This window comes from Pholcus phalangioides, unplaced genomic scaffold, assembly GCF_987345545.1.
Source record: "Pholcus phalangioides strain wild (caught in Gottingen) unplaced genomic scaffold, Ppha-v1.0 ptg000028l_1, whole genome shotgun sequence".
Lineage (NCBI taxonomy): Eukaryota > Metazoa > Arthropoda > Arachnida > Araneae > Pholcidae > Pholcus > Pholcus phalangioides.
In genome coordinates, this window is record NW_028301618.1 from 6,007,116 (window position 1) to 6,020,400 (window position 13,285).

The 13,285-nt window shown below is 40.8% G+C and overlaps 1 protein-coding gene across 1 annotated transcript; it reads right to left on the reverse strand.

Moving 5' to 3' along the window:
• Nucleotides 1-7,150: 7,150 nt before the first annotated feature.
• On the reverse strand, nucleotides 7,151-8,680 carry LOC149067828 (uncharacterized). Its single transcript, XM_089252210.1, has one exon. It carries the CDS (start codon nucleotides 8,613-8,615, stop codon nucleotides 7,473-7,475), a length of 1,143 nt encoding a protein of 380 aa, XP_089108336.1. The 5' UTR covers nucleotides 8,616-8,680; the 3' UTR covers nucleotides 7,151-7,472.
• Between the last annotated feature and the right edge of the window lie 4,605 nt (nucleotides 8,681-13,285).

The following is a 13,285-nucleotide window of genomic DNA, read 5'->3' on the forward strand; positions in this document are numbered from 1 at the left end:
TGTGGTGTGTTTTGCGTATTGTGCTTTATTGCTTATTGTGGTGTGTTTTGCGTATTGTGCTTTATTGCTCAGTATAATGCGTATTGTGCAATGTGGTGAATAGCGTATTTTAGTATGTCGTACTGCTTATTATGCTGCATTGCTAATTGTGGTGAATTGCTGATTGTGGTGCATTGCTATTGTTATGCATCACGTATTGTAGCGCATATGTATTGCTTGCTTATTATAATGCAGTGGTTATTGCTATTGTGCTGTACTGCTTATTGCAGTGCACTGCAAATAGTGGTACAATGCTGGTTTTAGTGCATCGCATGCTGTATTGCTTGCTTATTATAATGCAGTCCGTATTGCGTATTTTTCTGTATTGTGGTGAATTGCTTATTGCAATGCTTCGCTGATTACAGTGCATTATTGATTTTGCTGGTTTCGTATTGTAGTGCATACCTGCTGTGCAGTGCTTATTGCGGTTCATTGCTTAATGCTTTATTGTACGTTGCTTAATGCGATACATCGCGTATTGTGGTGGATTGCATATTATACTGTATTTCTTATTGTGGTGCACTGCAAAGAGTTGTACATTACTGATTGTAATGCATTGCATATTGTAGGGCATCGCGTGCTGTATTGCCATTTTTAATGAGTGCTTATTGCGTATTTGGGGTGTATTACTTATTGCGGTGTACTGCAAATAGTGGCACCTTCCATATTGTAGTGCATCGCATGCTGTAATTTCTAACAGCAACGCAGTGTTTATTGCGTATTGTGGTGCATTGCGTATTATTGTGCTTTGCTTAATGAGATACATCTTTCTTTTGAAGATATTCAATAATAAACTGCTTTGGGGAGCAACAAAAATAAGCGTTGATTAGGGAAAGGCGCGACGCGCGGGTGGAAAACATTTGGGAACTCCTGTCCTAATCAATATTCATCCACGGCTCCACAGAGCAGCCTTAAGCCAGGTTTTCCTAGGAGTAGAATTTCTGCTCCGTGAGCAACGTGAAAACGCTGACTGGTCAGAAAACTTGAATTTCAGGTTTTTTACCAATCAGCGTTTTTACGCTGCACACGGCACAGAAATTCGACTCCTAGGAATACCCGGCTTTAAACGAAGAACCACTTTGAAACAAAGAGCATGCACATATGAATATCCAAGCTCACCGCGATGTCCTTAGGAGCTGCGATGCACACTTTGAGAATTACTCGTATGCAAAAAAAAAAAAACAAACACTAGCATTCAAAACCAAGAGTGCAGCGGGGGTGTCTGGTCCCCCCTCCCCAAAATGTGAAAAATAGCTAAAAAAAGATCAAAGTTTTGATCACTTTGGTTTCTTTCGAAATGCAAGTGATCTCCTTCGGGACGAAATTTATGGCTACGGGTCCTGGTCAAAAACATTTCTGCGCCGAAACAGCGTTTGCGTCGACCGAAAGGGACATTTCTCTGAAGATGAGCAAGGATTCGGAACTTGTTGAGGTATTCGGTGTTAAAGGGAAAGTTAACCAAAGGGAAAAAATTAACCGATTTTAGCGTACGATCAGTCTGGTGATCAGTGCCGTCTTAACACATGGGCCGTACCGTGTGCTTCAAGAGAAAAAGGAGATCAGGAAAATGAGAGGTAGTTGAATTTTTTTGGAAAATTTTCCACGTAAAAAACTGAGTTTCTCTCAAAAACTGACTCGGAAAACGAACCGTTATTAATAGAATGTTAAATTATCGCCAAAAATAGAGCCAAAGATAGAATTTTTCTTTAAACTACTACTTTCGTTTTTTCTGTGACGTCATACACCGCTCTTCGACACAAGGGAAGGTGAAGTTTTTCTCTTTAGGGGTCATTCAAGTATTACGTCAGCATCGATCTGGGTTCCGATTTGCATACTTTTGATGACGGGGGGGGGGGGGGGGTTTGGATGATGCTTATATCACCAACCACCCTTTATGAAGATATGAAATATTCTTGATGGAATCTTATTCAGTGCGCCAAAAACGAGAAAAATCTTTCGCTAGTTCGTGGGCACCTGAACTAACATTCCCCCTATTGATAAGTCCCCTACAGAGCCACTTTAGTGGCCTCTAAATGTTACACGGATCCTTCAAGTGCTCTGGAACTGTGTCACATCTACATCCATGCCAATGGAAATGACTACGGCTGTCCTTTATGGGTGTTTTCCCTAACGACGATGGTAATTATTGACGCCACGACAACGTGAAAGCTCGCGTAAAATCTAATTTTCTGCCAAAATCCCGAGAAATTTTAACAAATCCGGAAAGCGGGAGGAAGGATGAAAAATCCGGAGTCTCCCGCTTAAATCGGGAGAGTTGGCAGGTCTGAATGTGTCTTCCAACATGAGAATGGGTCATGAAGTCCCAAAAATGTAAAAAAAAAATGTTCAGGACTGTTTTTCTCGGGGGAAAAACCAACTTTGCTCTTAATGAATATGGCTGGTGCCTAAATTTTTTTTATATTTGTCCAGCCCTAGTGGATAACACAACTTTTATCAAGACGTACATTGCAACACCAGTGAAGCAGCTGCTGACGAACCATTTCGACAATAACATAACACTTGGCCGCCATGTTCACCTGACAGAGGTGAACGCTACTATAACCCTTGCAACTTTTGGCTTTGGAGATGCCCCGTAATATTATGTGCAGTGGTCAGATTGCAAACTTTCATGAATTGAAAGCACATCCACATCATTACAATGGCATAGGCCAACTCTGATCTGTTGTTGAACAAGCACTTTTGTTCTTTCACCTCAGTTAGAACACAGTGGACTACATGTTTAACATTTCTTGTGTAAGTTTTAATTGTTTGTAATGTTTCCATGAATTAAGAAATCATGCCATGCTAATTGCATCATCATTTTGCCTTGACTGGCTATCATATACATTCTACAAGCAAATTGCCCATGTGTTTGATGAGTATAGTGTCATCTATTTTACATTTTTATGTATTCCCCCCTTTGCCATACAAAATTCCATTGCCTCGGGCCTACAACGATATACAATTATTCAATCATTACACTTCACTCATAGTTAGAAAAACTGGCAGTAGATGGCAGCACTACACAGAAAAAACTTCACGTACACTCCAATATATACCAATTCGTTAGAGGTTCAGCAGAGTAATATGGACGAGGTACATGTATGGTTTAGTAGTAGTAGTGTTTCAAAATCATGATTTTAGTTATAATCACCTGCATATAATAAATCATTGCTAATTAATCTGCATTAGTTATTCTTCATTAAAGATTGTATGTGCCCAGTTTTTATCATTGTTGTTTTTTGCAAAATAGCGTGCTAATCAAACATATTGAGAGTAACTGGGGAGAAAACATCTTTGTTATAGGGTTAATAACAACATTAAGAGAATTCTCAAACACAAAATATTTCCTTGAGTTAAGCTATAAAATAACTAAATTGCAAAAAGTAGACTTTTATTAAAATATAAGAAATATTTATAGAAATTATTACATTTAATATAAATATTAAATCTAATTAAATATTTATAGATTAATTAATAAGGGAATTGTGTTCATAGGCGTAAGCAGAATTTTTTCGGGTTTCAGATTTTTTCCCTTCTGGGGGGGTTTTACCTTTTTCCTACAAAATAACACTAACAATCTTGGCTCGGCGGGGGGAGAGGTAGAACCCCAATTCCCCTTTGCATACACCAATGATTGTTTTATAATTACATTTAAAACCAAATAAACCACATTTTTTTTTACCAGCCCTGCTAAAAGTTAGGACGGGGAGGGCAAACTCCTTAGACAACATAATGATTAGCGCAATTAAAAAAAATACCTAAAACAAGTTTTTTTTTTACATTTTTTAAAAATTTATATACTAGCCGAAAAACAGGGCACTAGCAACCCTTTTCTGTGTCTCTCCCACAATATATATTACATTCTTTTTTTTTTTTTGGTCTTCCCAAGTGTGCAGAGTCTGTCAACTCTCTCCGACAATACACAGCAAATTCTGAAGATACGCAACTTTTTTTTCTTTTTTCAGGATGATGCTTCTTCGAGACCACTTTAAAAAAAGCATAGTGCAAAATTTATCAATTGCAAGGTCCGATGTAAATAAGTCAAGGTGAACCAGATGGTTTTACTGCGTTGTAAACAAATCCCTTCAAAAAAAGGATGGACATTTTGCTGTTCAATACCAGTGCAATCACTTTTGACAAATGAAGCAGTTTCATTTCCAGCTCTTTGCTGAGCATTGTAAACATTGTTTATACGAAGGTTTTTAACAACTGGATGTTGCGAAGATATATTTTGGAAAGAGAGAAAATTCAACTGCTCCTGCGGGGAATCGAACCCACGTCCTTTCACTTTCCGGGTGAACGCACTAGACTACAGAGGCACAGAATCTCTCAATCTTTCCTTGGAGCTCATGTACACTGAAAGGGACCGTACATGGACGGCCGGACCAGACTCAGGCCAAGCTCACAACTGCTGACGCTGCCACCAGATGGCGACTTACACAAGGATGACGTCATTCTCCGCTATCATACGAAGGTTTTAACAACTGGATGTTGCGAAGATATATTTTGGAAAGAGAGAAAATTAAACTGCCCCTGCGGGGAATCGAACAGTGTAAGTCGCCATCTGGTGGCAGCGTCAGCGGTTGTGAGCTTGGCCTGAGTCTGGTCCGGCAGTGTACACGAGCTCCAAGGGAAGATTGAGAGATTCGGTGCCTCTGTAGTCTAGGGCGTTCACCCAGAAAGTGAAAGGACGTGGGTTCGATTCCCCGCAGGGGCAGTTGAATTTTCTCTCTTTCCAGAATATATCTTCGCAACGTCCAGTTGTTGAAACCTTTGTATGATAGCGGAGAGTGACGTCATCCTTGTGGAACATTGTTTATGCCTCTGCATGCCCTAAAATACAGAAGACAATGCTATTGGGTAGCATCAGAATCATCGAACCTAGACTAGGCGTATGTACCCAATGCTTTGTAATGCAAACTGTTGTGTCACCTACACATCAAATGTGGACTATAATTTTGAACGATGAACGTTAGCTACTGTACAAGACCATGAAGTAGTAAATACGATATTATTTTTTCCATCCAGACAGACGTTTTTAATGACTGACTTCTCTGCTTGATGAACCCTCAAACTAAGCAAATGAAAAATTAATGAACCAAATGGTTCACACACACCCGGGCCAAGTGATTTTTCTGAGGCCCTACTAGGCAAATTCTCGAAAATTTCAACCAGATCTCATTTTTGTGAGGTGCTTGGGTGGGCCCATGGCTTAAGACGGCACTGCACACACACTCCCCCCCCCCCAAATAACCTTAAAAATGATACAATTTCTGCTTTGGCAGTACCATCAATCACTATCCACAACATTTGCAATACAGTCGAGTCTCACTTATCTGACATAAATGGGCTGGCAGAATGTCAGATAGGCGAAAATATCGGATAATACGGAAGTACTTAGAAAAAGCCTATTAAGCATCTGTGTCTTAATTTTACGTTACAAACCTAGTGATCACGTTTTACAAGAACACAATAGGAAAAATTAACTGAGTTACAGAATATTCTGAGGTTTAGTACTTAAAAAGTTGAGTTCTGTGATGATTTAAAGAAATTTTTTATCACAGTCTGCTTTCCTGATGAGTGCCGTTTTTCTCGCTGCCGAATCTCGCCATCTTTGCAGCATTATCATGTTGATTCCTGCAGCTTCTTCTTGTTGCTCAATGTATTTCATTGCAGTTTCTGGAGCCTTAATTCCGTTGTTATGCGAAATTATGAGAGGCTCGACAGTTGGTGCTTGATCCTTTTTTTTTGCGGTGAAACGTCGTATAATATGGAATGTCAGATAAAGGAGATACTACTGTATTTGGCATTATATTAATGATTCCCCTCCTCAATTACACGAATTTTGTGATAGGATTTAGTAGAAAGTAGGACAAGTGGGAGGCCTGTATTTTTTGCGCAATTTTATGAGAATGACATATAGTTATTAATTTTATTATCATTCATATTAATTTTGTAAAAAATTAGTAATTTTGCGGGAAGCGAAATAATCTAGTTAATCAATCACAAAAGAAATGAAATTTCAAATTTATGGTTTCATTAATTTTTATTTTGTGAAGGGGTCAGTTTTTTTTAGTTTCAAATGTTTGTGAAGGGTCCTGAAAATGGAACCAAAATTTTGGCCGGACAGACCTCTGGCTGATGATCAAAATAGTGGCCTAGAAAGTGAGGGACCGATTCGGTGAATGATGAAAAGAGTGAACTTAAGAGCAAGGGAGCGGGTCAGTGAGCAACCTGGAAAGCAACCGAACGATCAAAAGTGTGTGAGAGCATGGTGAGTGTTTTTGTCACTCACCAAACAAACTCATTCGTCAAACTAACGCGTCTGCGATCTTAAAATGGACATACAGAAGTATCTTCTCCTGTTGCACCAAACACAAAATTAACATCCAGCACCGCAAACATATTGTGGCCACAGCGACCACCACTGGAGGGCACTGTGCGAAAGAGAATGAATGTGCCTGGAGGAAAGTCATTGATGTTTCTCTGCTCAAGCAACATCGTCACACAATACGTTCATACCATTCTGTTCTTTTAGGTGCATTCAGTTGCATCCACTGATCAAAGTGGCGTCTTCACAAGTGTCAGTTCATCTGGGCAAAGGGTGCTGATGGTGAGTTTGAAATTCGTGAGATCATCTTTGATCTTGCGAATGAAGAACTAGGACTCTCTCTGTGCTGCCGAAGAAAGGTTCGGGTTCGCAACTCCAGAGAGAGAGAGAACGTGACAAAGTTTCCCATTCATCCCCCCTCACAGTAGGCAACATCAAAGGAGGAATGGAAATTGAAGCAGAAGAGCGTACAGGATCAGTTGGGTCATTAGTTCCTACAGGTCCAGAACCTACAAAAACAGGACGATATTAGCGGATCGTGTGACGCATTGCTTGAGCAGTGAACCATTACTGACCTTCCCCCCCCCATTCCACTCCTTCTCTTTGGCACAGGAGTGACATTCAGCAGTAGACACTGTTGTCATAGTATCCATAGCATACAATATGAGATTTGAGATCAGGGGCCACGGATTGAACATCATGTTATAAGCAGAAACATATACACCATTGCCACATAACATATAGAAATCAGAGCGAGAAATTCATCATACCACAGGATACACATAAAGAACTCATATATATTCTTGAATACAACATATACATCAAACTACTCATGTGAAATTACTACTGAATAAGTTTTTACACATCGAGACGACTAATGTCAACTACACAGCAATGTATATATAGACATCGAGTAACACAGGAAAGACCTCTGGGATACATATATACACTTATACACACAAATATCAAGCTTAGAATTCGCTTATTTCAGAACCGATTGAGAAACAAAACCACAAAATCAAAGACAATTATCAGAAAGTTCTGCCACTAACGGAGATGGGATATATAGAGAAGGAGAAATTAAACCAAAGACATTTCTCTAATTAGTTCGGCGACGTTTCAGATTGGGATTCGCTTTCTTTGCCGATGATTCATCGCCCTTAGCACGCCTCGTCTTCTTATCTGCATTTTCATTCTTCGCTTGTCCGCGAGAGGACTTTGAGGACTCCGAGTCATCTCTCTCAAACTTGACGCTCTTCGTGGGTGTTCCAGCCGGCGACCGGTCAGATTTACCGCCAAGCTTTGGTGAATGACCTTCGGCGTTCTTCTTCGAACCTGAATCCCTCCTCCTACCCGTAGCCGGTTCCTTGGTCATGCTTGACTTCCTCGAACGGTCTGCGGCGGAAGTGGTGGCAACTTCTTTAGCTCTCTTCCCATCAGCACTGTCGTTTCTCTCTTGCTTGATCGACGGTTTCTTGGTCAGGGAGCCCTGCGGGACCTTGGCTTTCTGAGTCGAGCTATCCGACAACTGGTGGGCTTTCACCACGGAACTGGTGGACGCTTCGGTTTTGGGCGTCTTGGATCCCACGGAGGCGTTAGAGGACTTCGCCTTGAATACTTTAACCTGCTGGGAGTCGGGTTTCGATTTGATCTTCGAGGTCTCGCCGGTCGAGCCACTGGCGCCGCTGCCACCGGGCTCCGCCTTGACGGACACCTGGGCCTTGCTTGCTTTGGCGGACACTGGTGTCGCCGAAGATTTCACCGACGCTTCTTTGGCCAGGCTCGGCGAATGGACCGGCCTGGGCTTCACGAACAGCTTCTTACCGCTCTTCGGAGTTTCTTCTTTCTTGACATCGGCGTCCGGATCGGGGTTCGCGGCCACTTCGGCCCGCTTCTTGTTCATCAGTTCGCCGAACTCGTCTTCGGGAAGCTCGAACTCCTTCTCTTCGTTCGGGAACGGGATGATCTCGGACTCGTGGAGGGCGGCCATGTCGTACAGCGAATCCAGGTACTCCCATATCGGCTTGGAGGTGATCTGCCGATCGATGTAGTTGCTAAACCTGTTGTGGATGCACGCCATCATGAAATGCCGATTAACTCCGACAGGCTTGAGGCCGATCATCGCGTACGAGAACAGAATCTCCACTTCGACAGTCCATTCGATTTCATCCTTTCCCTTGTCGACCATCGTTTGCCGAACTTTCTCTAGCGCTCTCTGTATAACATGCATGTACGTACTCATCCTTTGGAAGAGATGCAGAGAGTACAAAAATACATACCATAAAAAAAAAAACAATAGGGCTTTTAGATCAGTAGATGATGATGATGTTATTATTTTGTTTTTATGAGTTTTTTTATTCAGATTTGCGTGACCATATTTGTTCCACAAAAAAAAAACTGCAAATCGGTAGTGTGACTATAAGATTAAGGTGACCATACGTCCCGTATTTTCCGCGACAGTCCCGGTATTTTCTGTATTTTTGGCCGTCCCGACTTTCTGGCCAAAGTGTCCCGGTTTTTTCCGTATTTTACACGAAGTCTACTTGAATTTTTATTCTTTATTGAAGTCAAAAATTGAAATTATTTTTCAACTAATAAACTATATTATGATAATTACAACTATAAATGAGAATATTAATCTCCCACATTTGTCTTGGTGAGCGTTTTTTTTGTGAAATTCATTTTAATCCACTGCAATTTGCAGTAACGCTTCATTTCCCATCATTGTGACGTTTCCGTAATTTTAACGATATTTGGCAACTTTGCTCGGTTTTGGCGTCATTTTTGGTGATGATTGGCAATGTCTCGTATTTTTCTAGAGGAAATATGGTCAGCCTATATATGATACGTGTTTTGAAGAGTAGTTCGGCATTTTAGTGAGATAATTACGACTTTTAATAAAAATAATTGTCTTTTTTTTGGATTTATGAGTTGGGAAGTTAATTTCAATGTAGAATAAAAATTCATGTCGGCTTCGTTGAAAAAACAAGATGTGGAAACGGGAACTTGCGTGCCGGAAAATATAGGATGTAATATCACGAGAAGTATAAGCAGGGTGACCGTACAGGGCAGTTCTTAGACCTGGTGGCGCTCCCCCCCCCCCCCCCCCCCAGTCGCGAATCCAAAGTGATGTGTCAGGAAGCATTTTTTGCTAGTCATTACCGCCCCGTAAAATACGGGACACATTCATTCTACCATATTATCCGCTGTATGCCTCTAGGGGCGGGACAGCAATAGATGATTGATTCTACCGTATTATCAGACTCTTGGTGTGGTGATCGTCTCCCCCCCCCCTCCCCCTCTTCGTTGGATATTAAGGGACGAAGAAGTCGCAAAACTTCTTCTAGAATGGGATTACTGCTATTTGACTTGTAAACAAGCATAGAAACCTAACTTGTTTGATTTAATTAAGAGATTTAAAAGCATTAAAAAAGCAAAACGTCACACATTTATGCAGGATACTCATCACAAAGGATCTATCTTCTTCATACTTATTTTAATTGAGTTATATGGTAAAATTCGTGTAGTGAGTGCACGCATCACGTATGGTCTAAGGTGATAATAAAAGTGGTTAAATTAAACTGATATTTCCGTATATGTGATTTCTTTCATATTTATAAAACTCATGAACTTCATTTGAAATCATCCCTTTCAGATCCAGTACTAAGAAACAGAAGGGGCAGGCAAACACCAGCTAAAGCATCGGGCCCTGCAGCTTGGGCAGGCCCCTAACTATTCTGAGGCAACTTGGGCGGTGCAACGAGCCGCATGGAGAGGGGGGCGCTTGTAACTCCTCCTTTTTCTGGGCAACCATTTCAAGGAGACTCCAAGAAAAAGACTGCCCCCGAAAAAGCACGCTACGGCCCTGAGGAAGGGGCAGGGCCGTCTTAAGAGCATCATGGGCCCCCCCGGGCCGAGTTGTTTTTCTGAGGCCCTACCGAGTAAATTCTAGAAAATTTTAACTAGATCTCATTTTCGTGAGGCCCCTCTACTCTTGAGGCTTCCGGGCCGCTTCTGGGTGGGCGCATGCGTTAAGACGGCACTGGGAAGGGGTTGTTTTTTTTTTCTCTCTGTAGATTTTTTTTACCTCAGGAACTTCAGCTTTAATTTCAACGATAATGCACAATTCTTGAAGTTTGGGCTGAACATCCCTGAGGTTAAAAATAGAATATGTAAAGTGAAAAGAAGTAACCCGCACGTTTCTGCATAAAGGGTCTAAAAGGGTTATGAATAATCCTTTATTTTGATAAATGAAATTTTCTCATGTGGGTTATATACCGCTGCGGACCGTACATGGTGCCTTTTTTTCCCTCAAACTAGCGAGGTTTGCATCTGCGCATTATAAGCAGCAAAATTTGATAAGTTTTGTTTAATTCTTATTTAAGATTAACGTCTAAGAAATGACTTACCTTCAAAATGACTTTCTTTAAGATGATTAAAATTCTTACAAATCTTATAGAAAACTAATATGACAAAAATTAAAATCGAAAACTTCACTAGGATCACCAGATTTTCATTTCGATCGAATTTATATTGAGGTTTTCGGCCCTTCTTGAAAGTCGGTCGGTTCCTCATTAGTTTCTTGAAAGGAAATTATGTCTTTTTATTAGAGTCCCGTTGTGGCCACACCTTACCAAGGCCTCCTAGACAGAAAGAGGTACTGTCTAGGGGAGCCTCATAGGAGACTTTACCGTTACTCACCAGGTATCTTGAAAAAGATCCATGAAACTCCGAAAAGATGTTCAGTTGCGTATATGTACGGTTTGTTAAAATTTTCCATATATACACACATACGTTGCACTCAGGGGCGGCTCGAGACAAAATCTCTACCCGAGTGGGACCTAATTTGGGTCGCCTGACCTCCCCAATTAAAAAAAAAACGTTTGTTTCAATCGCCTCGTTTTGATGCGTTCGAAGAAACAGCGATATTTTATGTCATAACATATCATGTCGAATTTCTTTTGGCCTTTTACCTTGGATTTGGCACTCCTCTTAGAGCGGGCAGAAATCATTTTCCTATTTTCTCGCCCTTTTACCTCAAACTTAACACCCCTCCTAGAGAGGGCAAAAATAAGTTTTCCTAATTTTTTTTCTTTTGCGTTTCTGCTTCGGATATAACGATCCTCCTAAAGTGAGCGAAATAATTTTCTGTAATTTCTTTCACCCTTTTACGCCGGATTTGGCACTCCTACTAGAGGGGGTAGAAATCATTTCCCCTAACTTTTTTTCGCCCTGCCTACCTCAGACTTGGCACCCCTCCTACACACACAGCGGGCACAAATAATTTTCCCAAATTTTCTTCTGCTCTTTCACTCCGGATTTGACGCCCTTCTAGAGGCACACCCAGTGCCACCGAGCTACCCCTGGTTGAACTAGTAGGAAAGTAGGACGAGTCGGGAGACTGGCCAGTGATCGGGGGCGCTAAAGTGCATGGGTTTTCTCGTGTGCGAACATTTTTGTTTCTCCTCGTGTGACAGGTAGGAACTAGGCCCAAGTGCAGGAGCCCTATTTAAAATAGTCAGCTAATTATGGGTTTTATAATTCATTCATTTTTTTTTTCCTAAATTTTTTTTTCTCGAAATACTGTACTGTATTGGCGATTCAATTCTGTGTTTTTAATAAAAGTAATACAAGTCGGGAAAAAAGAGGCATGAAAGGTCTTCTGGCTCAAAATATTTCCCATATCAGAAGACACCTTCAATTCTTGTAATACTCCCCACAACACAGGAAAACACTTTTGCTTTCGTTAGTAAAAAAATTGGGTGACCGAGGGTGATTCCTCCATCATTTTTATTTTTTGCTGCACAACAAAAGAGAAAGAAATTGCTTCCCCCCCCCAAAAAAAAATTCCCCTGCAGGGGTAAACGAAAAGAATTCGAGAGAGAGAGAGAGAGATTTATCTGACCAAATTCGCTATGTATTGTACGTATATAGGTGCACTGCCCATCGATTATTTTCTTTTCGCAAAATAACCGTAATATTATATGCACTCAACCCTTTTTGTTTGTTTTTTTTTTGGAAAAAAAATTCTCATCTAGGTCATTTTTCATGTAAAATTTATATTTATTTTTTTTTATAAATACGTATCTTAAAGTAATTTTCCAGTAATGTATATTTAACGCGTTTCTGCGCCCTTCTCATTTGGCGCCCGGTGCTATTGCACCGGTCGCACTGCCCTAAGACCGCCCCTGCATACACATACAACTTTGTTTCGTAGGGTTGCGATAAGTTTCGCGTTGAGGAAAAAAAAAGATTGAAGAAAGAGTCAAAAAAGCGTGAACGAATTCATTCTTCTGGCATTTGGACGTAATATTACGTCCTTGATCGTGAAGAGGTATACAGCCGAAATTCGATATCTGCTGTGTTGTAGCAGATACAATTTAGGACTCTACCAGGCTCGTAACTAGGCTGGGGCAACCGGGGCACTGCCCCAGGGTCCCCCAAAAAATTACACTTATTTTGCATAATGATAACCCTTTCAAGAAGGTCCTAAGGAAAAGTCTTTCCCGGGGCATCGAAATGACACACTACGGCCCTGACTCCCACGATGAAGGTTGTGGGTTCGAGCCCCGCTCTAAGCATTTAGGTTTTTTCCATCCCTTCCGTCTCCGTTTCTTTTTTAGTGTGATCTCTGATTTATTTTTCTTCATTTTTTTTTTTTAACAGAAAAGTACTTTCAAAACTAATAGAAGGTGAACGATACTTTTTTTTCGAGAGTTTATCAGTCAGTCTTTGGTGGAGTACTTTGATGTAAACAAATTATTTTTTCTTTGAGAAACGAATTTCCCTAATTATTTTTCTCTAAAACTCTTTTTTTTCTAACAGCTATGCACGTACTCAGCGCTGACACAGTTTTATAACTTTAAATCTTAATAGGAACTGCAATTTACTGCGAATGAGTGCAATAGTTGC

Coding starts and splice junctions, on each gene's coding strand:
- LOC149067828 (XM_089252210.1), bottom strand. CDS start 8,615: ATGAGTACGTACATGCATGTTATACAGAGAGCGCTAGAGAAAGTTCGG.